General features: G+C 42.6%; 1 protein-coding gene and 1 pseudogene across 5 annotated transcripts in view; one reads left to right on the top strand and one right to left on the bottom strand.

The window, feature by feature from the left end:
- Window positions 1–24,587, bottom strand: part of CDKL1 (cyclin dependent kinase like 1) — a gene marked incomplete at both ends in the record, with an annotated part of 45,749 nt that overhangs the window by 15,883 nt on the left and 5,279 nt on the right. For all 4 annotated transcript variants that reach the window (XM_084241308.1, XM_084241309.1, XM_084241307.1 and 1 more), the window contains one exon: window positions 9,303–9,424. In XM_084241308.1, coding sequence (XP_084097434.1) covers window positions 9,303–9,424 — 122 coding nt within the window. The remainder of the gene's footprint in view (window positions 1–9,302; window positions 9,425–24,587) is intronic.
- LOC311176103 (L-lactate dehydrogenase A chain-like) lies at window positions 10,362–23,792 on the top strand (annotated as a pseudogene). The gene is made up of 3 exons: window positions 10,362–10,461; window positions 10,748–11,540; window positions 23,571–23,792. The product of its transcript is annotated as an L-lactate dehydrogenase A chain-like (transcript).

Below are 24,587 nucleotides of genomic sequence, written 5' to 3' on the forward strand. Positions count from 1 at the left end.
TAAGTTAAGAATGTGAACACTGCTTCAAAAACAGGGGATTAAATGATTAAAGACATACGAACAGTTGAGTGCTGAGATTCCCATGCCTTATCGCTTACCAGGTTCTGAGAAAGCTGGTGGCCGGAATTTACTCTCTGGGCAAATATAAAAGATTTTTGGGGTAAAGCTCAGGAGGAAAGATCTGAAGTTTGTAAGATTGGTGCTCCCTTAGCAAATAGCTCAGCCAGATAATCCCACAGTGAAGCTCAGAGCTTCACCAAGAAATTGCTTTACTTATTAACCATGGGCATACAACGAGAGCTAATGTAATGCCTCCAGAAAGCCTCAATAAGAAAGTTAGAGACAGGGACTGCCTGGTGGCATAGGGGGTAAAGTCTCAGCACAGTCAAGCTAGCCCCAGCCACTGTGGCATGAGTTCGATCCCTGGCAAGGGAGCTAACCCACAAATGGTACAGCAGACCTCTCCTGTCTCACCCAATGCTCCCCTCAGCAGTGTATTTAAGCAGATCTGCCTGTTCTGCTCCCCACTGTATCTCTGGTGAATTCTCTCGCCTCCCACACCTCTGGCCTACACCCCAGTTCTTGTATGCATAAATAAAATAAATCTTAAAAAAATAAGAAAGACAAAAACAGACAACAACAACAAAAAAACCAACCTAAAACAATAAAAACTATAAAGTATGTAGAGAACAGTTTAAAAAAGTTTTCCTGGAGTAAAGGAAAGTTATTGCAGCTATGAAACAAGAACATGACAGTGTAAAAAATACAAAAGGATGATTCAGTCCAACATTCAAATAACAGGGGGTCCAGAAAAAGAAAATAGAAAAAAACAAAGGATGGGAAATCACTAACAAGAGTTCAAATTTTTTTTTTTTTCTCAAACAGAAAGGGTCCATCAAGTGCCAGCATAATGGATGAAAATCAAGACCCATATTTTCACATTTCAGAATGCTGTGAACAAAAGAGAAGATTCTACAAACTTTTGGAAATAAAAAATATGCCTTCACAAAGAGATAGAAAATAGAATGACAATAAACTTCTTAACAGCAGCACTGGAAGACAGAAAATAGTTTTAAAATACCTTCAAAATTCTAAAGGAATAGTATTTACCACTATAGTCGCATATGTACTACAATGGAATGTTACTCACGTATGAAATAGAAGAAAATCCTGTTATTTGTGACAACATGGATGGACCTGGAGGGCATTACACTAAACAAAATAAGTCAGACAGAGAAAGACAAGTACTATATGACCTCAAAAATGGAATCTAACAAATGAAGTAAGTAAGCAGCAGTCCATCTGCCCACCTGTGACTGTGCAGGTGCTTTCTTTTATCAACTCTCTCTCTCTGCAAGGCAGCAGCCTTCCTGCTGCTTGTGTCTATGCAAGTGTCTTTTACTTTCCTGTCCCTTTTTAAATAAACCTGTTCTTTGACTGAATAAATAAATAAATATTTTTTAAAATTTAAAAAAAGTGAACTAATCTATACAAAGAACAGATGGGTGGTTTCCAGAGGTAGGGGATAGAGCAAAGGAGTTCAAAAGGTACATATTTCCAGTAAAAGCCCTGAGGGTGCAATATACAGAATGCTGGCTATAGTTAATATATTAACTGTATATACGATTCAGTATTGTATGTTTGGGAGTTGCTGATTGATTTTGAATGTTTTTATCACAAAAAAAATTGCAACTCTGTGGTAATGGTTTCAATTAAAATTATTCTGGGGCCTCCCTGGTGGCGCAGCGTTTGAGCGCTGGGTTGCGAAGTTGCCCGCGGCCTCCGTGACGCTGGTTCGATCCCCAGCTGCTCCCCGGCCACCGGAGGAGGGTCCCACATGGCGCGCAGACCTCTCCTGCCGCCCGCTGCTCCCCTCAGCAGTGTACTTCGGTCCTTCTGCCTGCTCTGCTCCCCGCTCTGGCTCTGGTGAATTCTCTCACCCTCCCGCGCTTCTGACTGTACCCAGTGCTTGTATAAACAAAACAAACAAACAAACAAATAAATAGAAAACATGCCTCTATAAAAAAAAATTATTCTGATAATCATTTTGTAAAATATTTTATTTTTTAAAGATTTATTTATTTATGCATACAAGAACTGGGGTGTAGGTCAGAGGTGTGGGGGTGAGAGGATTCACCAGAGACAGTGGGGCGCAGAACAGGTGAGTTGACTGAGATGTACCACTGAAGGGAACAGTGGGTGAGACAGGAAAGGTCTGCTGTACCATGTGGGTTAGCTCCCTGGCTGGGGATCAAACTCCTGCCACAGTGGCTGCCAATAGCTTGATAGTGCTGTGTCTTTAACCCCTGCACTACCAGGGAGGCCCCGTTTTGCAAAATATTTAAATAAGTGAAACTATTTTGTTATACCCCTAAAACTGATACAATGTTATATGCCCATTATATCTCAATTAAAAAACAAAATATGAACCAAGAGTGAGGATAAAAAAGACTTTTAAACATGCAGGGCAAGGTCTCAATCTTTTTCTCTTTTTAACCTCTCATACACTCTTACTCAAGAGGCCCTCATAAGGGTGCACACCACCAAAAAGAGTAAACTACAAAAGGAGGTTACGTAAGACAGAGAAAACTGGATACTCAACACAAGCGGGGAGCGATGGGAATGTCTAGGAGGACAGTGAAGAGAGATGACAAGATGATAACTACATTCCAGGCACAGAAAGCAGCCCATCCAGACTGCAACGGTGTGACTCAAGAGCCAGGAATGCTGAGGGTTGTCATCACCGTGCTCTCTGCCTTATACCATGTAAAATAACTATGAAAAGATTGAATAAACTTAAAAGCTTCAGAGAGTCTGGGTGACTAGCCAGATCCTAGGCTAAGGCAGGGTTTTTAGAGATGAAGCTTATGCTGGCAAGGGTAAGGAATCCTCCCCATTTTACAGCCTGTGTTTCCATACGAGGTAAATGGTAATCATGGCCGAGCTCAGAGTGGGGAAACACTGAAAGTGAAGTGGTCCAATTTTCATTTCCTCACTGCCTTTACGAGCCCCGTTGGGATTCTAAATGAAAGGCAAACCCCCTTCAGAGGAATTATGAATAAGTGCAACCTTAATTTGTGAGGGAAGAAGGAACTTGAGCTTTTCTCATGCACTTGGTTCCCCTGCACCATGAGATTAGGTGACTTCAGAAAAACCATGTCCCCAGTCCTCTTTGTCACTAATATTTCAGAAGATGCTGGACAGGATCCAGCCAGAGTCTCTTCAACCCCCAGCCAATTGGGTAGGTTGGGAGGGATTTGTACTCCTGAAGATGTCAGCTCCCCAGAGCTAGAAATGGAGACCTAGGCACAGTTTGAGAAAACTGAGCAAGGACACTCCTTTTAGTTTCTGTTTCACACCAAGGTGGGAGGGGCTCAGGAGGGCATGCCTTCACTCCCTGTTACCAGAGGGTCTTCCTTGGGGTCTCTAGTCACCTGCTGAGAGCTGTCCTCACTCCTCTGGAGCCCACTGGACTGTCCTCAGCTCAACAGAAGCACTCCTTCTAAGGAGGGCAAGTGGAATATTTCTGCTGGGTTACAGATGGCGGGGGCACATTCCTGAATCCTCCACCTGTGTGACCTCATAGCATTCTCCCTGCTGCTTTTGAGAATTTTGTTTCATCCCCCAAAACATAAAGGGTTGCCAACAGTTTGAGGTTTCATTATCATTAGAAATGTCTGTGGTCTAGGGCCTCCCTGGTGGCGCAAGGGGTTAAGTCTCAGCACTACGAAGCAGCCACTGCAGCATGAGTTTGAGCCACTGCAGGGAGCTACCCACATGGTGCAACAGACCTCTCCTATCTGGCTTGATGCTCCCCTCAGAAGTATATTTCAGTAGATCTGCCTGTTATGCTCCCGACTCTTGTCTCATCGCCATGTACCTCTGGCTTACACCCCAGCTCTTGTGTGCATAAATAAATAAATCTTTTTAAAAAAAAAGTTTGTAGGGCCTGCCTAGAGGCACAGGGGGTTGGGACGCAACCTATGAAGCTATCCACAGCCACTGCAGCACGAGATCAATCCCCTGCCGGCCAGGGAGCTACCCACATGGTGCAGTGGACTTCTCCTGACTTGCCTGCTACTCCCCTCAGCAGGCTATCTTAGTCAATCTGCCTGTTCTGGTCCCCATTCTGTCTCTGGTGAATCCTCTCACCCCCCCCACACTTCCGGCCTGTTCCCAGCTCTTGTATGCATAAATAAATCAATCTTTAAAAAAAAAGTTTGCAGTCTAGATTTCTGCATGACTTTTTAACCAATTGGTGATGGATGTGCTTGGCCAAAATAAATAAATAGACCCAGAAAGAGGAAGAAACAGGAGTCCAAGAAGTAGTGAATCAAACCATAGAGAATTGCAGCGGGAATTCCAAAATTGCGAAGAGACGTCCCAGGACAGTTGGGCAGTAGGCTCAAGCACAGCAAGCCAGAGAGACAGAGAATGGAGTGTTAAGACATGATAACACCAAGAAAAACATGGAGGGCCTCCCCGGTGGCACAGGTAGTTGAGCGCAGCACTGTGAAGCTGTCCGCAGCCTCTGTACCACGGGTTTGATCCCGGCCAGCCGGCGAGAATCCCACATGGTGCAGCAGACCTCTCCTGTCTCACCCGCTGCTCCCCTCAGCAGTGAATTTCAGTCATTCTGCCTGTTCTGTTCCCTGCTGTCTCTGGTGAATCCTCTCACTCTCCCGCACATCTGGCCTGTACCCCGGTTCTTGTATGCATGAATAAATAAATCTTTTAAAAAAATGGAACTAAACTGATGTGACTATACTGTGAGAATATATTCTAAAAAGTGAGAAAAGTTAGCAATAGGCTAAAGAATATCCAGCACACTTACAAAGCAGGAAAATATTAATTTGTTGGAAAAGCACAAAAGGAAACACTAGCATGGTAAGATGTTCAGCTACAAGTATTATTTCCTTTGGTATAATTATGGGAGCAGTGAATACTGAATTAATAAAAATTTAATGTAACTGGGAGTAAAAGGTGAAGCAGAGGGAACAATGGTATGAGAAGTAAATCCTTTTTATATAACATTATGTAGCTAGATTTGATTTGCTACTAATTTTGTAAGGATACCCACACCACACCCCCCACCGAGTTCATGTCATTTTTCTTTTCTTGAAAAGTTCTCTTTTGGTTTTCGTATTAGGGAATGGTAGCCTCATAAAATGATGAGAAATGTTTCTCTATATTTACAATTTATACTACAATTGACTTATAGTTACAATTTATTTACAATTGATATTGTTTCTTCCTCAGAAGTTGGGTGGAATTCATTCATTAAATATCTTGATAACAGATAAAGAGAAAAATAGATACAAATCCACATCTTTGGGGGTAAGGTAAATTGGTTCAGTTTGGCAAAACCTATGACCCAATAATCCCATTTTGAGAACTTCTAAAGGAAAAGTACAAAAGAAGAAAACGCTTTTTGTGGGGAGATTCTTATAGCAGCATCATTTAGCAGATCAAATATTGAAAGCAAACTTAATACTCAGCAATGGAAGAATGATTAGATTAGATTAGGTAATGTACCTAAATGTAGTATCTCATAGTCATTAGTAATAGATCTATTACCAATATGTTGCAATATAGAAAAATGCATACGAAGGAATACTAAGTGAAGAATAGAACTGAAAGGGAAAACTCATCCTCTTATAGCAACACAGGGAATGTGGTTCCTTGTGTGAAAAAAACACTGGTTGCTTTTACCATGGTCTTTTGATTTACCGACACATTTATTTTGTCAGCATACCAAGACAGTATGTATTTCAAAGATACAAGTAAATAGTAAACAAATTCACTGTCCTGATTTATAAACCCAGAATGCCAATATCTCCAAATTAGAAGTGTCTTGTTATATTAGGCAGATCACATGCAATCATTCAAACCTAAGAAGCCAGACAGCCATCTTCATCTATTTAATGTTGCTCTGAATAGCTCTGCCCTGATGCCTTCTGTATTGGTTTCATAAAATAAATCTCAAAAAAGCAATCATCTGACTCTCTAAGTTAGGGGGAGAGGTTGTACTGTAAACTGATGTCCTGATATCAAGATTAAAATGACAGAAACATAAACAAATGCTATATGAAAGTGAAGTAATCAAACTGATTCTTAAAATTCAATACACAGGGGCCTCCCCAGTGGCAAAGCAGCTTTGAAGGTTGAGCACAGAGCTTTGAAGCTTTTGAAGGTTGAGCACAGAGCTTTGAAGCTGCCCGCAGCCTCTGCAGCACGGGTTCAATTCCCGGCCAGCCAGGGAGATTCCCACATGGTGCAGCAGACCTCTCCTGTCACACCAGCTGCTCCCTTCAGCAGTGCTTTTGGTCCAGTCTGTCTGCCTGTTGGCTCCCCACTCTGTCTCTGGTGAACCCTCTTACCCTCCCGTACCTCTGGCCTATACCCCAGCTATTGTATAAATTAAAAATAAATCTTAAAAAAAATTCATTATACATATGCATGTGAGAGAAATGATGAAGAAAGAACATGGACTTCTTTCTAGCATTTTTGATACAGAAGCTGTGCTGTCCACTACTGCTTTTCTGATATTTGTGATATTACAAGAAGCCAACACCATTCATCAAAACTTTGATCTAGGGCCTCCCTGGTGGCGCAGCGGTTGAGTGCTGGGTTGCGAAGCTGCCCGCAGCCTCTGCAGCGCCGGTTCGATCCCCAGCTGCTCCCCGGCCACCAGAGGAGGGTCCCACATGGCGCGCAGACCTCTCCTGATGCCCGCTGCTCCCCTCAGCAGTGTACTTCGGTCCTTCTGCCTGCTCTGCTCCCCGCTCTGGCTCTGGTGAATTCTCTCACCCTCCCGCGCTTCTGACTGTACCCAGTGCATGTATAAACAAAACAAACAAATAAATAAATAAATAAATAAACATGCCTCTATAAAAATTAAAAAAAAATTAAAAATTAAAAAAATTAAAAAAAAAAACTTTGATCTATCTTAGAATAAATCTTATATTTTAAATTTGCTCATTTATAGTATTCCTTATATCAGTCTTCTCTTTGACAGACCATGGTACATTGCCACTTGGAAATTAAGTTTTTTGTACTTAACCACATGTATCTATTGGCTTCTTCTCCAACCCACCTCAGGATAAAACATTTTCTATTTCTAAGAACACATATAACATATTTTAGCCAGTAGATTTTTTTAAACAATCTTCTTTCAAAACTCTATCCACACCTTGTTGTGTCTTTTTTCTTCTTCTCAAACTGTAAACCATAAAATAACTGACTCCCAATTGCCTTCCAGGCCCCACAAATCAGTGTTCCCAAGCAACTCAATCTAACATAATTAATCAAACTCCCTGCAACATCTCCCCAGTACCACCTAACTGAGGAACTTATACTAATAAGTTTAATTGAAGTGTCATTTGCAAGCTGTCAAAAGAACAAATGTCAACATACTAAATGTTTTCTCCCTTGAACACATAATTTCCCAGTATCAATGACTTCCTGAGGGGAGGTGTCTGTTCTCTTGGCTCTCTCGGGCTGTGTAAATAAACATGAAAAGCTTGTGCCATGGTCACTGACAAACCACGAGCCTTTTTAATCCCATTTGCCTGGAGGTCATGGTGGATCATATATAACCTCCACCACATGGCAGAGCAAGCCACTGCCCAAGACTTGAAAAAGTTTTGGGAGTGCCTCAGCCCCCAGCCACTGCAGTGTGAATGTGAGCTGGGAGGGGGCACATGCCCACAGTTCTGATCTACAGCACACTCTGCATATTGTCCCCCGGCAAGTTGGGATCCCAGGAACAGAGCAAAATAAGGAGAGTATCTCCTTCTCTGTTCACCATCTCTTAAATCTCTTCATCTTTCAACTCAAAGGCTACCTCCTCCACAAAGTTTTTTTGATCAACTCACTTTGAATCATGGCTCCCAGGGTCATCTAATTATTCTACCCTCTCCCTTTGGCACAGTGATTGGCCCAGGGATAGTTGAATAACCCGAGTTCAACCACCCAGTCTTCCACTGGACTTAAGCTGCAGATGCTACCTTCTTCTAGAATTGCCTTTCTTCTAGAATGGCTATGTAGTTGATAAAAGTGGTCATGCGTTCTCCTTTCACATTTTTCCCCTCCCTAACTCTATCCCATGCCACATACACACCCTACAAAATCCATCATAGAAGAGAGGCTCATCTGCTAGGCAGAATGAGACCAACACATAGAAAAGAGTTTAGGAGGGAAGAGAACAGCCACTGCCTATGGTGTCCTGCTTGAAGACACCCATGGGGAGCGGGTGGGAACCAAAATTCAGCCTGCATTCTGCTCACTGTGGCAAAGGGCTATCTTCAACCTGAGGAAGCACCTCCCTTTCATTTCAAACATTCTTTGTTTGAACTTTCTACTCACCAAACTTTCTACTAATGTAAAAAATGGTATTGTGTAAGTGTAGTGGGGCAACCAGAAGCAGGGCGGGCGGGCGGGCAGGCCTCCTAGCCCCCGGCAAATCTGTCCCCTTTCTCTCTGGGCTCTTCCTCTTGTGACCATTCTCCACCATCATCCTCTGCCGTAGCTGTACTGCATGATGCTGCCCTTATAGCCTCAGCCTGAGGATCAGGTGTGCCCACTCATGCATGCCCACACCATACTCCAGGTGTCTACCATCAGGTATGCGTGTCCTGGGCCCACACTCCCAAGCGCCTCCTGCATTAGTACAATCAAGGCCACAGGTCATAGCCACAGAGGCCAGCGGCGAGAAAGCCTGACCAATCTTCATTTACCCTACAGTCAGCTAGATAATGCAGGATAAAATCAGTAGAGCCTTGCGTCACCTCCCTCCCTCCCAAGTATGGCCTCCATTGCATTCCTTTTGCATCTATGTTTGCTTCAGTTGTGTTTGTCACTAGTAACCAAAAAATGTTTGACCAAAACAGCAGACCGGACACCTAGATTGCTTTGGATCAAACACCACATTCATTTTAGCCTTAGACTTCCTGCTAGCCATTGTCTTTGGATTCTTCCTTTCAATCTTCAAGTCCTTATATTTCCCTTATATTACTAGAGTAATTAATACCCCCCTGCTTTTTCTTAGAGGTTAAAATAGCTTCTACAAAGAGATAATGTACCAAAGAAATCAAATTCAACCTAATAATTCTACTGATGGTTTCGTTCCCAAAATCTTTGGTAATTCCTCTGCCCCCAACCCCAGTAACAGATGATGCCAGTCAGTCAAACAAGCAGTGGCTGTTTTTGCCTAATACGAAAAAAGTTCATTGATAACTCTCCCCACATATCATGGCGTTTCGTTTTGATTTTTGTGTGTGTGTGTTTGTGTGTGTACTTACCCTCTTTGGTATCTGTCCAGCTCATGAAGAACCGTGTGGTCACAATACTCAAATACCAGGTGAAGCTTCCGCTTCCTCCTGAAGACTTCAATAAGGTTGACCAGGTTGGGATGCTTGAGTTGCTGCAAACACAAAAAGTAAGGTACTAAATGTAAGGCGTGAAAGAAAGCTTTCTATAATTTCTATCCACTAAAAAGAAAGTTGTTTGTCCTTTAAGAAATTTCATATCTTAAAGGAGGCCGCAAGCAGTATTAACTTATTTCTCTTTACAAGCTGTTTGTTAGTAGCTTGTAAGTGAAACATGGTTATAACACAGATCGCTGGTGAGGGCAGAGAGAGATAAGGAAAGGCTGGAGAAGAAGGGAGAATGAAAAGGGGCAGGGGTAGTTAATACGAACTCATCCTTTAAGGCTCAGATCAAATGTTCCTTTCCAAGAATGTCTCTCCTGATCTCCTCAGTGTCCCAATATGGGTCACGGCTCCCACGAGGGATTACTTAGTAATTACTGTCCAATTAATTGTTTAATGTCCTCTGCTGTCAATGGAGACATTCAAAAGTATATAAGAATCTTGACATCAGGATCTGTGTTCTCCTGATTACTCAGCATAACGTCATTGTACCCTCAGCACAATCTGGCACCTGATAAGCATTCTATAATGACTTATGAGTGAATGAATACATCACGTTTCCTTGGTTGATGAAACAATTTAAAACAGAAATAAGAAAGACTCTCCAATTCAATGTGCCTAAATGTATGTATCCGCAGGGAAAGGGGGGTGAGGGGAGGGAGGGAGACATCTGTACTTTGGCAGAGCTAAACCTTGCACTTAGTGTCATGTCCACTTCTGTCCATAATCCTGCCAGAAACACTACAACTAGGTAAAGTAACTGCTGTGAAGAAAGTAAGAATGGTTAACTTCTTCATGACATAAAGGCCCCTGGGAAGTAGTGAAGAGAGCAAAATGGGGTACAGAAGCAGCCGCTGCCAACCCTGGAGCCCATGGAGCCACTAGTGCCTTCCTGAAGTGCGCTCCAGTACTTTTAGTTCCAATTCCAAGATGGCAACTCTCAAGGATCAGCTGATTCAGAATCTTCATAAGGAGGAATATTCCCTGCAGAATAAGACTGTTGTTGGAGTCGGTGCCATTGGCATGACCTGTGACACTGGTATCTTTTTTTAAAGACTTATTTATGTGCATAAGAACTGGGGTGTAGGCCAGAGGTGCGGGAGGTGGGGGGGATGAGAAGATTCACAAGAGACAGAGTAGGGGAAAGAACAGGGACACTGACTGAAATACACTGTTGAGGGGAGCAGCGGGAGAAATAGGAGAGGTCGGCTGCACCATGTGGGTTAGCTGCCTGGCTGGCGAGGGATTGAACTCATGATGCAGAGGCTGCAGATTGCTTCAGAGTGCTGTGCTTAACCCCTTGTGCCACCAGGGAGGCCCCAACATTGGTATCTTAATGGAGGACTTGGCAGATAAATTTGTTCTTATTGATGTCATGGAAGACCACTGAAGGAAGAGATGATGGATCTTTAAGAACAAGCCAAGTTTGCAACCTTTTCCTTAGGACATTCAGAATGACCTGTGGCAAAGACTATACTGTGTCTGCAAAATCCAAACTTATCATCACAGCTGGGACACGTCAATGAGAGGGAGAAAGCAATCTTAATTTAGTCCAGTATAACGTGAATACCTTTTAAATTCATCATTGGTAATGTTATAAAATACAGCCCAACCTGCAAGTGATTTGTTTCCAATCCAGTGGATATTTTGAGCTACGTGGCTTGGAAGAAAAGTAGCTTTCTCCAAAATTGTGTTATTGGAAGTGCCTGCAATCCAGATTCAGCCTGTTTCCTTTATCCAAAGGAGGACAGACCAGGAGCTCACCTATTACGCTGTCATGGTGGGTTCTGAGGGAGCATGGAGACTGAATGTGCTTGCATGGGTGGAGTTGCTGGTGTCCCCCTGAAATGCCTGGGTTAGGCACTGATGCAGATAACAGTGGGAAGCAGTGGTCGACAGTGCTCATGAGATGATCAAACTGAAAGCCATTGACCTATCATGGGGCAGATTTGGCAGATAATATAATGGAGAATCTTAGGTGGTACCACCCAATTTCCACCATGATGAAGGGTCTCTGTGGAATAAAAGATGTCTTCCTTATTGTATCTTGCAGCGTGGGGCTGAATGGAATCTCAGATGTGGTGAAGGTGACTCACACCTGAGGAAGAGGCTCATCTGAGGAAGAGCACACATTCGTGCTGGGGAATCCAAAATGAGCTGTGGTTCTATTTATTTTTTTATTTTAAAAAATTTATTTTTTTATGTATACAAGAACTGGGGTGCAGGCCAGAGATGTGGGGGGGTAAGAGGATTCACCAGAGACAGAGTGGGGAACAGAACAGGCAGACTGATTGAAATACACTGCTGAGGGGAGCAGCAGACGAGACAGGAGAGGTGTACTGCTCCATATCGGTTAACTCCCTGGCCAGGGATCAATGCAATGGCTGTGAATAGCTTCACAGTGCTGAAACTTAACCCCTTGCACCACCAGGGAGGCCCGTGCTGAGGTTTTAAAGGTTCTAATGCTGTCCCACTTCACTGTCTAGGTTACAACAGGATTTTAATTGGAGATTGTGTGTTGTCCTTTTATCTGACCTGTGACTAAAACAGTAATATTAAGATGACCTAAGAAAAACATCAGTCTCCCCAAGGAGAAATACCAATGGTTCCTAAGACCCTATAGCTCTATCCTGGTGCTAGACGGTAGTCCTGAACTGGTTAGTGTAAAATAGATCTACCACCTTGAGGCTGCACTGCTGATGTTGTACAGGCTACAGTTGTCCTTCAGACCAGATGTGTTTATTGTGTCATATAACTTCTGGTTCCGTCACTCAACATCCCTGATCCAATATTTTTTCTCCTATCAGTCGAATCCTGGAATCCAACCCATAAAGCTAGCATGGCCAGGCTGTGCATACCTGTTCTAATCAACCTTATTTTGTGTATTATATGTATCAGAATAGAGTGTGGCTGTAAAATGTAAAAAAGAAAAATCTACATATAAAAGCAATGGAAGCAACTATTCCAGAGCCACGCCAACTAAAACACCAAATAAACACTGAATAGTGAAAAAAGAGAGAGTTAAGAGGAAGCCTACAGGTTTCTTAAGGCCAAGTCTCAGAAGTGAGGCAAACTTACTTCTGCCTCATTCTAGTCATCAAAGCAAATTATAGGACTCCCCCAGATTCAGCTACAAAGAAAGCCAGGAAGAAACACTCCATAGGGAGGGTAGCCCGGCTATCTATCCTTGCTGAGCTCAGCCCCCTACCTCTCCAGCCGTGATTTCAGCAGCCTGAGTGAACCCAGGCTAGAAGAGCAGAAGGAGCGCCCAGTCAGCCACAGAATTATGGGAAATAATGTCCTTCTTGTTCTTATCTACTACGTTTGGGGGGATTTCCACCCCCTCGAAGCCCTCCTTCCCTCCTGGGGGAAGTTCTTAATGAGGCAATAGATAATCCTGCATTACAATCAACAGGAGAGCTTTTTAGGACTACAGATTCCCAGAGTCTCCCCAGCGGCTCAGCGGGTTGAGTGTAGCGCTTTGAAGCTGTCCGTAGCCTCTGCAGCTTGGGTTCGATTCCTGGCCAGCCAGGGAGATACCCACATGGCGCAGCAGACCTCTCCTGTCACCCACTGCTCCCCTCAGCAGTGCTTTCTGTCAAGTCTGTCTGCCTGTTCTGCTCCCTTCTCTGTCTCTGGTGAATCCTCTCACCCTCCCGTGCCTCTGGCCTGTACCCCAGCTATTGTATAAATAAAAAATAAATCTTAAAAAAATATGCTTATTAAAAAAAAAAAAGACCACAGATTCCCAGGCCACAACCCCAGAGATTCTGACTTGGTCTTAGGCAGGAAACGTGCATCTGATTTTTTCTCAAATTTTCCAAGTGATTTAATATGTAACCAGAGGTATTAATCATAGACAAGCAACAACTTCATAAATGATGAAAAGTGAAAGGAGAAAAATTGAAATTCTTGCACTACATGCTGCAACATTCGTTTTAGGCAGTGAGAAGAGATGTGGCCAACAGGGAAACGCTGATGAAGACAATTATTTTCTCATTTTCTTTGTAAAAATCCTTCTATATCTTCAAGATGTGAGATTCTTGCTCCAGACATGACACTTGATGACACAAATATAAAACAGCCAAAGTACTCCAAATCCTATTAGTCACTATTGGGCCGTAGAACAGAGGGTACTTTAAGCTGTAAAACTCCCTGTTTATGTTATTGTACCTGGAAACTTTTTTGCCTGAACTAACATTTTCCAGACAAAGCAGGATAGAACTCACTACTGTCTTAAACCAAAGCTCAGTGTTGGCTCAGATGTATCTGAAACAAAAGGCAAACAGGCTAAACAGAGCCTTTATGACCCAGTTAGTGGAAGGCCGAGATTTTCTTTCAGGTTGAAAAAAATCATTGCACTGGCCTGGACTTTAAGATTCTCTGGATTCTCCATGTTCTGTTTGGCCTCACTTACTTCTTACCATCTTCAAGGCAAAGTAAAAATATATCAATTCTACCAAAATAAAAACCTTCTATGGATGCCAAGCCTGGCATCTCCAACTTCTGTCCACACTGACAGTGACAGCCACTGGGCACTGCTGCCCCAGGATAAACCCAGAGGATCTCTCAGTCTGACCTCTGCCTACCTCTCCACTCTCATTTCCTACAACTTCTCCCAAACCCAATGCATTGCTCTGACTGCCTCTCACTATAGGACTTGTGCACCCAGCTCTTTCTGAAACACTCCTATCCTCCAGCTCCCATCCCTTTTGCTGAGACTCCTGGGCCCCACCCAACACACCTGGAGTAGAACCCAGCATGGCAGGTGAAGGCACTGTCACACATACCCACCGATTACAGTGGGACTGTAAATAAATTATAACACCCATCTTTCTGTTACTGTATACTTTTTGAAAACCTGGATTCTAATAACTGCAGGATATTCTATTCAAGTAACATGTACATTCTTTCCTATCTTTGGTTGTTATAAAGACTTGATACACAATTTACTAGCTGGTGGACATTAATTTTCCATCAGTTGGTTAACTTCCCTAGATCTCAGTTTTCCACGCATAAGAGTAGGAAGCTCAAGGGTTGCGGGAACAGCTTTATTACATGTAAAGCACATGATGGTGTCAGGTACATATTAACCCCTGCATGAAGGTAAACAGTTAAAATCGCTATTTGGGCTTAATTTAGGATTGTTTTCTCTATTTCATTCAACAATTGTTCATTTACTTTAATATGCATTTTCTCTATTTTATTCAATGACTGTTTATTTAACTTTATGTGTATAAGGCATGGTACTAGTCCTAAGGATAGAGAGACAAACAAAGCAAGTACTGTCTTTACCCTTGTGAAGCTTGGATCCTAGGAAGGCAGACAGATGTCAAACAGTTACAGATATATAAGTGTTACAAAAAGCAAGTTAAAGGGTACCTGGTTTGAGGATTGTGGGTGGTCTAGGGAAGATGTCCTTGAGGAAATCAGCTGGGAAACACCTAAATCCTCAGAAATAGAGCTTTATGGTTTTATATAGAGACTGTGTTCCAAAAAGGCATGCAAACTTGCAGCAATTCAAGGAGCACAGAGTACTTTTCTCCACACCATGGTGAACTTTGCAGCACACACAGATATTTAAGGTCCGATGGCCCCCTGTGAGAGTTTGCCACCAGCAATACAGGACAATGACATATGGTTTTTAAACCACCTGTCTCTTCCAGCCGTCTCCATGAGATAATTTGTATATCATTGCAAATGGCCAGTAACTTGTTTCTCAACCTATTTTCAATTTAGAAAAATCAATCACTAAGACTAAATTCTAATTCAGACTTGCATGCATCAATTAGACATGTTTTTAAATAAATTATTAACTCTCTATAAGTTGTCAGCATAGTGGGGTGACCTCGAAGTATTCCACAGCAGTAGGTGTCTGGAAGTCACTCACTGTGTTGGCTGCATTCGTTGATTCAACAAAGATGTACAGAACACCTGCCCTGTCTCAGGTGCCATTATAGGTCCTGGAGGCACGTTGGTGGATGGGACAGAGGACTCAGGCATTAAACAAAGAAGTATCAGAAAAAGCCTTCCATACACAAAAGATCAGGCTGTCTGAGAAAAACTGTTCCTGAAGAAGTGACATTGGGCTGAGACCTGGAGCATTAGAAAGTTCTGGCCAGACCACAGGCAGAGGTGGTGGTAAAAGGACGGCAGCTGCCACCAGAGACTGGCCCTGAGTCTGAAAGAAACCCAGGCCTCTTAAGGAACTAAAAGACATTGTGGCTTAGGGTTAAGCACCTGGAATTGAGGTCAATGAGGCAATCAGAAAGCAGGCCCTACTGGGTCTTGCAGGCCTTCTGAAGACATCTATACTTTATCCTAAATACGATAGGAAGTTATAGGCGGAATTTTAGATGTGATGGAGTACCATTTGGGTGTTTAAGAGCTTTCTTTCTTTTTTTTAAATTTAATTATGTATTTATGCATTTAAGAACTGAGGTACAGGCCAAAGGTGTGTGGGGTGAGAGGATTCACCAGAGATAGAGTGGGGAGCAGAACAGGCAGATTGACTTGAAATACACTGCTGAGGGGAGCAGTGGACTAGTCAGGAGAGTTCTGCTGTGCCATGTGGGTAGCTCCCTGGCCGGGGATGGAACTTGTGCAGCAGTGGCTGCAGACAGCTTTATAGGTTGCGTCTTAACCCCTTGCACCACCAGGGAGACCCTAAGAGCTTTCTTTTTTTTTTTTTTTTCATCTTTTTTTTTTTTTTAATTTTTCTAGAGGCATGTTATTTATTTATTTATTTGTTTGTTTGTTTATACATGCACTGGGTACAGTCAGAAGCGCGGGAGGGTGAGAGAATTCACCAGAGCCAGAGCGGGGAGCAGAGCAGGCAGAAGGACCGAAGTACACTGCTGAGGGGAGCAGCGGGCGGCAGGAGAGGTCTGCGAGCCATGTGGTACCCTCCTCAGGTGGCCGGGGAGCAGCCGGGGATCGAACCGGTGCCGCAGAGGCTGCGGGCAGCTTCCCAACCCAGCGCTCAACCGCTGCGCCACAGGGGAGGCCCCCTAAGAGCTTTCTATGGCAGTAAAAAACAGAACTTCATGGAGGAGGTGCCTTATAGATGAATGGCTCATGAGGAACCTATTGATAACTGAGAGATGTCAGCAGCTAGGAGAGGGCAGAGGTGGGGGGTGGGGAGAAGGCACTGTTTGGAGACATATTTTCTTATTAGAATCATTAGGATATGGTGATAGACTGGGAGTGAGGGGTGATAGAGAGCGTGGTGCCAAGGATGACCAAAGATTTATGCAGCAGCCAGAGAATGGTGCCATCACCAAGAGAAGGACATTTTTTAGGAAAACACTACTGGTTCGGGCAGATTAAGTTGGTGGAGACTCTGAAATACCAAAGTGGATTTGTTTGGTTGGCTGGTGTTTGAACTGAAGATAAAAGCAGGGGATCAGCAGGGGTGGGAGTGCAGCCCTAGATAAACACAACTGCCCGGAAGAGAGCGTGAGAAGGGAAGAGGCCCCAGGAACCCAGTACCCCCATGTGCGGTGGATGAGATGGATGAGGAAGTGGAGAAGGAGAAAGGGAAGAAGGCCTCCCAACATGAGAAAGAAGACAGCAGAGCATGACGCCAAGGGTGGTCACAAGAGGAGGAAGTGGTCCATGGTAAGAGATGTACTGAAAAATCAAGTGAGAGAAAGCTGGCTCAAATGGGTCTGACGTGACTGGCGGCACTGTCAGTGTGGTGGTAAGCCAGGACCAGATCTTGTGGACGAAGCATCTCAAACTACCTCCGACGTCTCTCTCTGTTGATTCTCCTGCCCTCAGGGCCAGAACTCAGAGGGACACCTCTGGACTTGAAACCAGTTTGCAATCGGCAGCCTGGAGTTTTTAGTCATAGCCCCCATATTGTGAACGCTTGCATTCACCAGGTGTGGTTGTTCTACTTCAGTCCTTCAATCCCGTAGGGACATATAGAGGCATTAGATGAGAAGAACCAAGCAACAGGATGGATATTTACACTTTAGTTACATGTCGTCTTATCAGAAAAGATGAAATTACCATATGTACAACAAAGCTGTAGTTCAGGGTTCATTTAATTATAACTCTAGTTACCAGTTCTTCAAAAACTCTGCAGAGCTGGCAACTCTGGACCTGCAGTCTCCATGACATCTGTGAGCCAGGGCTGAAAAGTAGCTGCTCCCTTTAGATAAGGCTTTTGTACTTTAGTTCACCTCAGTCCCTACCACTCCTGTCATCACTGACACCAAAGCCAAGTGGAAGTTGCCATTTATCATCACTCTTGCATTAATTTTCTTATACTAGGGTTAAAAGCAAGTTATTTAATTTACCCATGTTTCTAAGTGGGGAAATATAAAAGCAATAGAAATGACTGCATATTTTAAGATAAATAAAGAAGAGTCTACTTATTTGTGGAAGTGACTCCTTTCTCCCACATCTGCCTGGCTCCTATAGGAACTGGCTTTGTGACCTCTGCTTTAAGAGGTCCTCAGTGATCACACGCTTCTAGATTAGCCAGTGTCCAGACAGTTACATCTGTGATCTCTTCTATCCCACCACTGCCAAGGATATTCTGGGCTATGTTCTTTGTGGGCAGTGGTGGGCTATTATCCTGTTTGTGTTTTAGAGGAAAACCAACAGACCATTTTCTCAGTGATGATGCCCTGTTTTTCTTTCAAAAACATTCTTCTCCCACAATTATGGTCAATAACTATAGAACAGAAATTAAAGTTTAGAGAAGGGGAGCTGTCCTAGTAAAAATGTTTTGTTTTTTTTTTACATGCTTTTACAGTTTTGAACTTCATATTAGGTCTTCGTTACACAGACATCCTTGTAGGACTCTTTTGTTCATTAACATTCATGTAGAATGGAGAAAAGTAATGACCCATCTTTATAGTAATTACTCTTGGGTATTTCTCAAGGATCTCCGTGTTATTATCCCCATATTATTGGCATATTATTACACTCTCAAGAGTCTGAGATAGAACAAGTTTAGAGCTTGTCCAAACTAAGGAGCAGCAGTATCCCATTTTACTTTTGATTCAGAAACAAAGGTGTACATTTTCCCTTAACCCCATTCAAGGACTTTGGGATGATAGGTGTTAAAAAAAAGATACATTGAAGAATTCATATGAAGAGGGCCTCTCTGGTGGTGCAAGGGGTTAAGACGCAACCTGTAAAGCTGTCCGCAGCTACTGCAGCAAGAGTTTAATCCCCCAGCTGGCCAGGGAGCAACCACATGGCGCGCAGACCTCTCCTGACTCGCCTGCTGCTCCCCTCAGCAGTGTACTTTGGTCCTTCTGCCTGTTCTGCTCCCCACTCTGTCTCTGGTGAATCCTCTCACTCCCCCACACATACCTCTGGTCTGTACCCCAGCTCTTGTATGCATAAATAAATAAAGCTTTAAAAAAAAGAATTAATATAAAGAAAGGTCTATTATTCTAAAAATAATATGTAGATGTAATGCAATTCAAAGGAGATTCCAAAGGGTTATTTTTGGAAGGAGATAAAACAATGCTTAAGTTCAGAAGTATAACTCTCTTAAAATTACCCAGGGGTAACTTGTTTTACCAAATGGAAAACTTTCAGTAAAGCATCCATAATCATCAACATCATCATTGTCATCACGATTATTATCAGTAGAGCAAGAGGATATTGACAAAGACATGAAAAGCAGAAGCAGTATGGAGTCTAGAATTACCTCTAGGTAGTTAAGGGACAGGATCTGAACTGCACTGATACCTGAGGACCCGAAATGCTATCATGGCCCCAAGTTAGAGTAATACCTCACAGTGGGCCTTGAGGTTATTTCCATCACTCCCAGGTACATAAATAAGATGGTTACACTTGGCAGTTGACAAACCCTAACATTTGTTTCATGACCTGTGTAGAAAGAGCTAATATGGCAGAAAGGGGCAAATAGCAGTCCATGAATTTATGCAAACACACACACACACACACACCCCACCACCACCCTGGCCGAATAATAAATCAGAAGCAAGACCACATCCTAGGAGTAAATTGCTGAGATAAGCACCACCATCAAAGATTTAAAAGATGTGGGGATAGTTGTCCCCATCACAGCTCCACTCAATTCACCTAGTAGACTGCTATAAACTTAAGTCAAATCATAATTCCATCCACAGCTTCAGGGCCAGATGTGACATCTCTCCTGGAACAAGAATACACTAGCATGAAACTGGACATGAAATTATTGATCTGATTAATGTATTCTTTCTAATCGGGATTCCTGTCAAGACCCAGCACAGGCTAAGGATGTGCACAGGGGATGCCTTATTGACTAATAAAATATTTGAAAAGTACCAGGAAATAAGTAATAGCATAGGTCTGATGGATATTAAAATTAAGAGATGTAGCCAAGGGGGCCTCCCAGGTGGCACAGCGGTTGAGCGCTGGGTTGCGAAGCTGCCCGCGGCCTCTGCGACGCCAGCTCGATCCCCGGCTGCTCCCCGGCCACCTGAGGAGGGTCCCGCATGGCGCGCAGACCTCTCCTGCCGCCTGCTGCTCCCCTCAGCAGTGTACTTCGGTCCTTCTGCCTGTTCTGCTCCCTGCTCTGGCTCTGGTGAATTCTCTCACCCTCCCGGCTTCTGACTGTACCCAGTGCATGTATAAACCAAACAAACAAACAAATAGATAAATAAATAAGACATGCCTCTAGAAAATTAAAAAAAAAAAAAAAAGAGATGTAGCCAAAAATGAATATAGCACCATGCTGATAGTTACAAAGCAAATTGTTTGTTTTGAATGTATGGACGATAGCATCAGTTGGTTTGGAAACTCTCATCTTTCATTATTATAAGCAAAAGAAAAATGGAGTTCAAAAATTTGATCCAGCCTATTTTATCCAACAGCATTTTCACGAGAGCACTTTTCACGTTAATAAATGATAAAGAAGGTTAATAACAAGCTAGAAAATGTGCTTGCTGAAAGCAAATCTGTGGCCTAAAATAGCAATCTTGCCAAATAAAAAGGTGAATTAAAACATTAAAAAATAGTAAGTGAAAGATACAAGCTTGGTGCATTAAAATTTTTTCCTTTCCATATGAAAAGTACCACTATCTAGAGTAGTTTGACTGTTTCATAGCAACTATATAAGTTGCCTACCTACACATTTTATTTGCTGGAAATAAAAATAATTTCATTGGCCAAAACAATAGTACAATAGCATTTTTTAATCAAAGCACATTATAAAGTCATTTATTCTGTTTCCTCCTGCTCTGATAATTTTATTTTCTAGAGTCTTAGGTGCTAGGCAAGTTATATGTAGGAGTACTTAGGGCTCTTCAGCTGGTGGTATGTACTTTATCTCCTTACAAACTTGGTATCTTTAAGAAGCTAACCAGCCACTTTGTTGGTTTCTGATTCTTTTGTCCTTGAAGTATTTGCCAGGCAGTTTTATAACTTAGGCGTTCACTACATAGCAGGAATATAATCTTTCTAGATAAACACATTGTAAACTAAGCCAAAAAAAAAGTCTAATAAACAAACAAAACAGTGTGTTACTATTTGCATTTAGTATGTTATCTTGTAAAATAAATTAAACAGGTCTCCACTTGTTGAACAAATAGGGAAAGAGGATGACAAGAGGATTTGTTTGGTTTCTATCATTGTGGGCAATGAAAACCCTGCTTTGTCTTCTGGGACATCGACAACCAGTTTCCATAAACTCCCAGCATTTATCTATATGCTATGATGAACATCAAGGGGCCAGATCTGCCAGTCTCTAAATAATTATATCTGCATATAGTGACAGCAAGATAATCCAAAAGCCCAAACTGGCCTAGGGGCCAAACATTGACACAAATGTGTTTTGTCTGGCCTGAAAGGAGTTTTAAAATATTTTAGTGGGTGCTTTGGTGGTGGGCATGGGTGGGCTATAGGGTAGATCCTATGGCTCTAAAACATGAATAATGATGTAAACCAAAGTTACCTCAAACAAAGTAAACAATTGATTTTAATTATCTGTTAACATTTTAAAGTCAAATTCACTCTTGGGCCTCCCTGTTAGTGCAAGGGATTAAGTCTCAGCACTATGAAGCTATCCACAGCCACTGCAGCAAGAGTTTGATCCCAACCAGGGAGCTAGCCCAACGGAGCTCACCCACTTGGTGCAGCAGACCCTCTCCTGCCTTGCCCACTGCTCCCCTCAGCAGTGTATTTCAGTAAGTCCTCCCATTCTGCTCCCTGCTCTGTCTCTGGTGAATCTTCTCACCCCCTGCACCTCTGGCTTATGCCCCAGCTTTTGTATACATAAATAAATAAATCTTTAAAAAAAAATTCATTCTTACTAAAAGGAACCAGAGCTCCTTGGAGCTTGCAGAGCTGGGCAGGAGGCACCTGGGCTCTTGTCATGCCCACTATGAAGGGGCACTCAAAGAATGACAAGGCATTTGTCAGGACCAAGTTGCTGGATTCAAGGAGCCACATGTGGCCAAACACTTGACAAATTGAGGCACAAGAAGAATAATGACAGTGATGGCATGTAACATAATGAATTAAAAAAATCCAGGAATTCTAATAACAAAAAGCATGCTTATGAGGTAGGAAGTTTGAAGGAGAGTTCTTTTTTTTTTTTTAACAGAACAATCATAACAAATGAATATGGAAAGAACTGTTCAAAATCACCATTTTATAACAACAAAATATAATTGATCCTGCAAGGATATCAGAGAACAAGACAGTCATAAGCTATGACCCACAGATTATTTATTAGTTGTTAAGGGGGAGATATTTCTTTAGAATTAGGAAATACAGCATCCTAACCAAGATATCACAACTGAGAGCACCAATTATGGGAAAACTGACATCATGTACTTCCTGATGAGAATAAATGTGAGGGACACAGCACCACCATGGTATGTACTTGCTGAAAATATTTATTCTGCATAAAACCATGTGGAAACAGCTAGATATTTTATATTGAGGCACATTCTGTAAAAAAAGGGACCAGCACTCTTGAATTCCTTGAGATGTCATGAAAATCATGTTGTGGTTCCACAGAAGAATGTCTTTGTTCATGATGCATGCTTAGGGAAATGATTCAGTCAACAAAGAATGTGCATGTGTGTGTGTGCACGTAGTGTGTACATGTGTGAAGGAGGGAATGAAGCCGAATTCTAACAAGTGATTAATGCATCCAGTTAAGGGTCTGCAAGCATTCATTATATTATTTTTCCACTTTTATATATTTTGAAATTGTCTTCAACACAAAAAGTTTTGGGGGAATGCTAGCAGATTTTACATAAAATTCTGATTTCTGGCTTAAAAAAACAAGAAAACTGAAATTCCATCATTTGGGGCTTGCAATCTGTGGAACTGAGCAGCCACTTCCCACTGTACATGAGACAGAGTCTCCCCCTCCCTTCTTGTCTACATTCAGCCTGTTTCACTCATTTACATTCACATTATTGTGCCATTGGGGTGACCCCCACAGACCTTTGAGTTTGTGATCTCATAGAAACCATAACAGAGAATGCTAACATACCTAAAATAATTTATACAAATGTGCTACTAATCTGTTTCAATAAACCAATTAAACAATTTGAAGAGACGGTACCTAGAAAAGCCACCAATCAGCAACAGCAGAACTAAATTCTTAAAGACATCACAGGATTTCCCACTGAGTTATTCATTGAGTTGGGAATATCACTCAATTAACACTGGGAAAATATTCCTTCAACTAATATGGGGGAAGCAGAAGCCTCTATAAATCATGAGATCTCTAGATTTGAATGCTGGCAGGGGATTTATTTGGTGCTCTGGTAGCACTTAGTGAGATGGGACCCCAGACAGGAGCACAGGCGGTTAAGAACTGAATAAATACTTTGGACAGCAGGAAAGCTGAACAGTCACACCTTCCCAGCCCGGAACCATGCCAGGATGCTAACCTTTCCAGGAGTATTTCTGGTCTGATATTTTAAAGCAGTGAACGAACTCCTTAGGGGAGACCCTGTGAGTACTTCACCTCTAGTGTCCTGTTGGCACAAAAGGCCAAGTATAAAAGCCCCTTCCCGCCCTCCTACCTATGCATTTCTCATTCCTACCCCACTGTTGTTTCTGATGCTCCACTCTCCTGCCCTTGCATCCTTAAGGCTGTTTGACAGCTGTTAGATGTTTAGCCCAACGGGACTCTGCTCCCATCAGCAAAATCAGCGAAGCAATGCCAGAGACATAAATCATGGAGATAAGGTGGGCCCAGTGCCAGGTGGCATTAGAGCTTGCCCAAGGTCACCCAGCAACTTTGAGCTGGCTCAGAAACTGGAATTCCTAACTGTGGCTCCTGTGCCCGTGCAGCCACAGCTCCTCGGGAAGGTTATGGAAAGTGAGGAGACAGTAGGCAAAAGGGATGCTCTGAACATTCTGTAGGTTACTGCTATTCATGATTATTAAATGACAGCATGTTTATGGCACATAGTAGACACTCAACATCCTCACCTCCTCACACTCATGGCCCTTTCTTCTCAAATTTGTCCTCCAAAGAGTCTTTTTACACATTTTTTCCTAATCACCTTCCAATGACATTTTAACATTGCAAGTACACTCCCTGTATATCTGTCTATGTACCATATGTACATCTATATAATAAAAAAAATTGACTTTTTGCTTACTCCCAGAACCAAATTTCATCCTCAGCGGGGAGGGGGTGAGGGGGGTCAGGTGACAGCTATTCTTGTTAAGGATAGGTATAATAAAGTTTTAAATGGACATATTCCTCCATGCTTATCCTCATCTTTGTTGGTAGTCATATCTACCTTCTAGAATAATCTACAAGGTTATGGAATAAAAAGATGGAAAGAGCAACTCTTCAGGCTTCAGCCATGAGTGGTACAGCCAGAGCCCTGCTGGAGCAGGTCAGGATAAATTCTGAGAACTAGTCATTGGGAAACTTCAGGGTGTGGTGTTTGGAGTAACGTGATGGTTCTGATGTGTGGGAGCAGCAGGGCATGGACTTGGGGACACAGAGAACTGTGTGTGCATTCAGCTCACTAACTAGGAGACCATGGCAAATCATTAACCGTCTTGAATCCATTTGTAAAATGGGATATCAACACCTACCTTTTAAAGTTGCTGTAAGTGTAATCTGTTTATTCTACATAACTATACATGCACTTGCTCAAATCTACTGGGCCACCACATAGCAATATGTGATCCTTTCTTGCT

Source organism: Talpa europaea, assembly GCF_964194135.1.
Source record: "Talpa europaea genome assembly, chromosome: 8".
NCBI classification, from domain to species: Eukaryota; Metazoa; Chordata; class Mammalia; order Eulipotyphla; family Talpidae; genus Talpa; species Talpa europaea.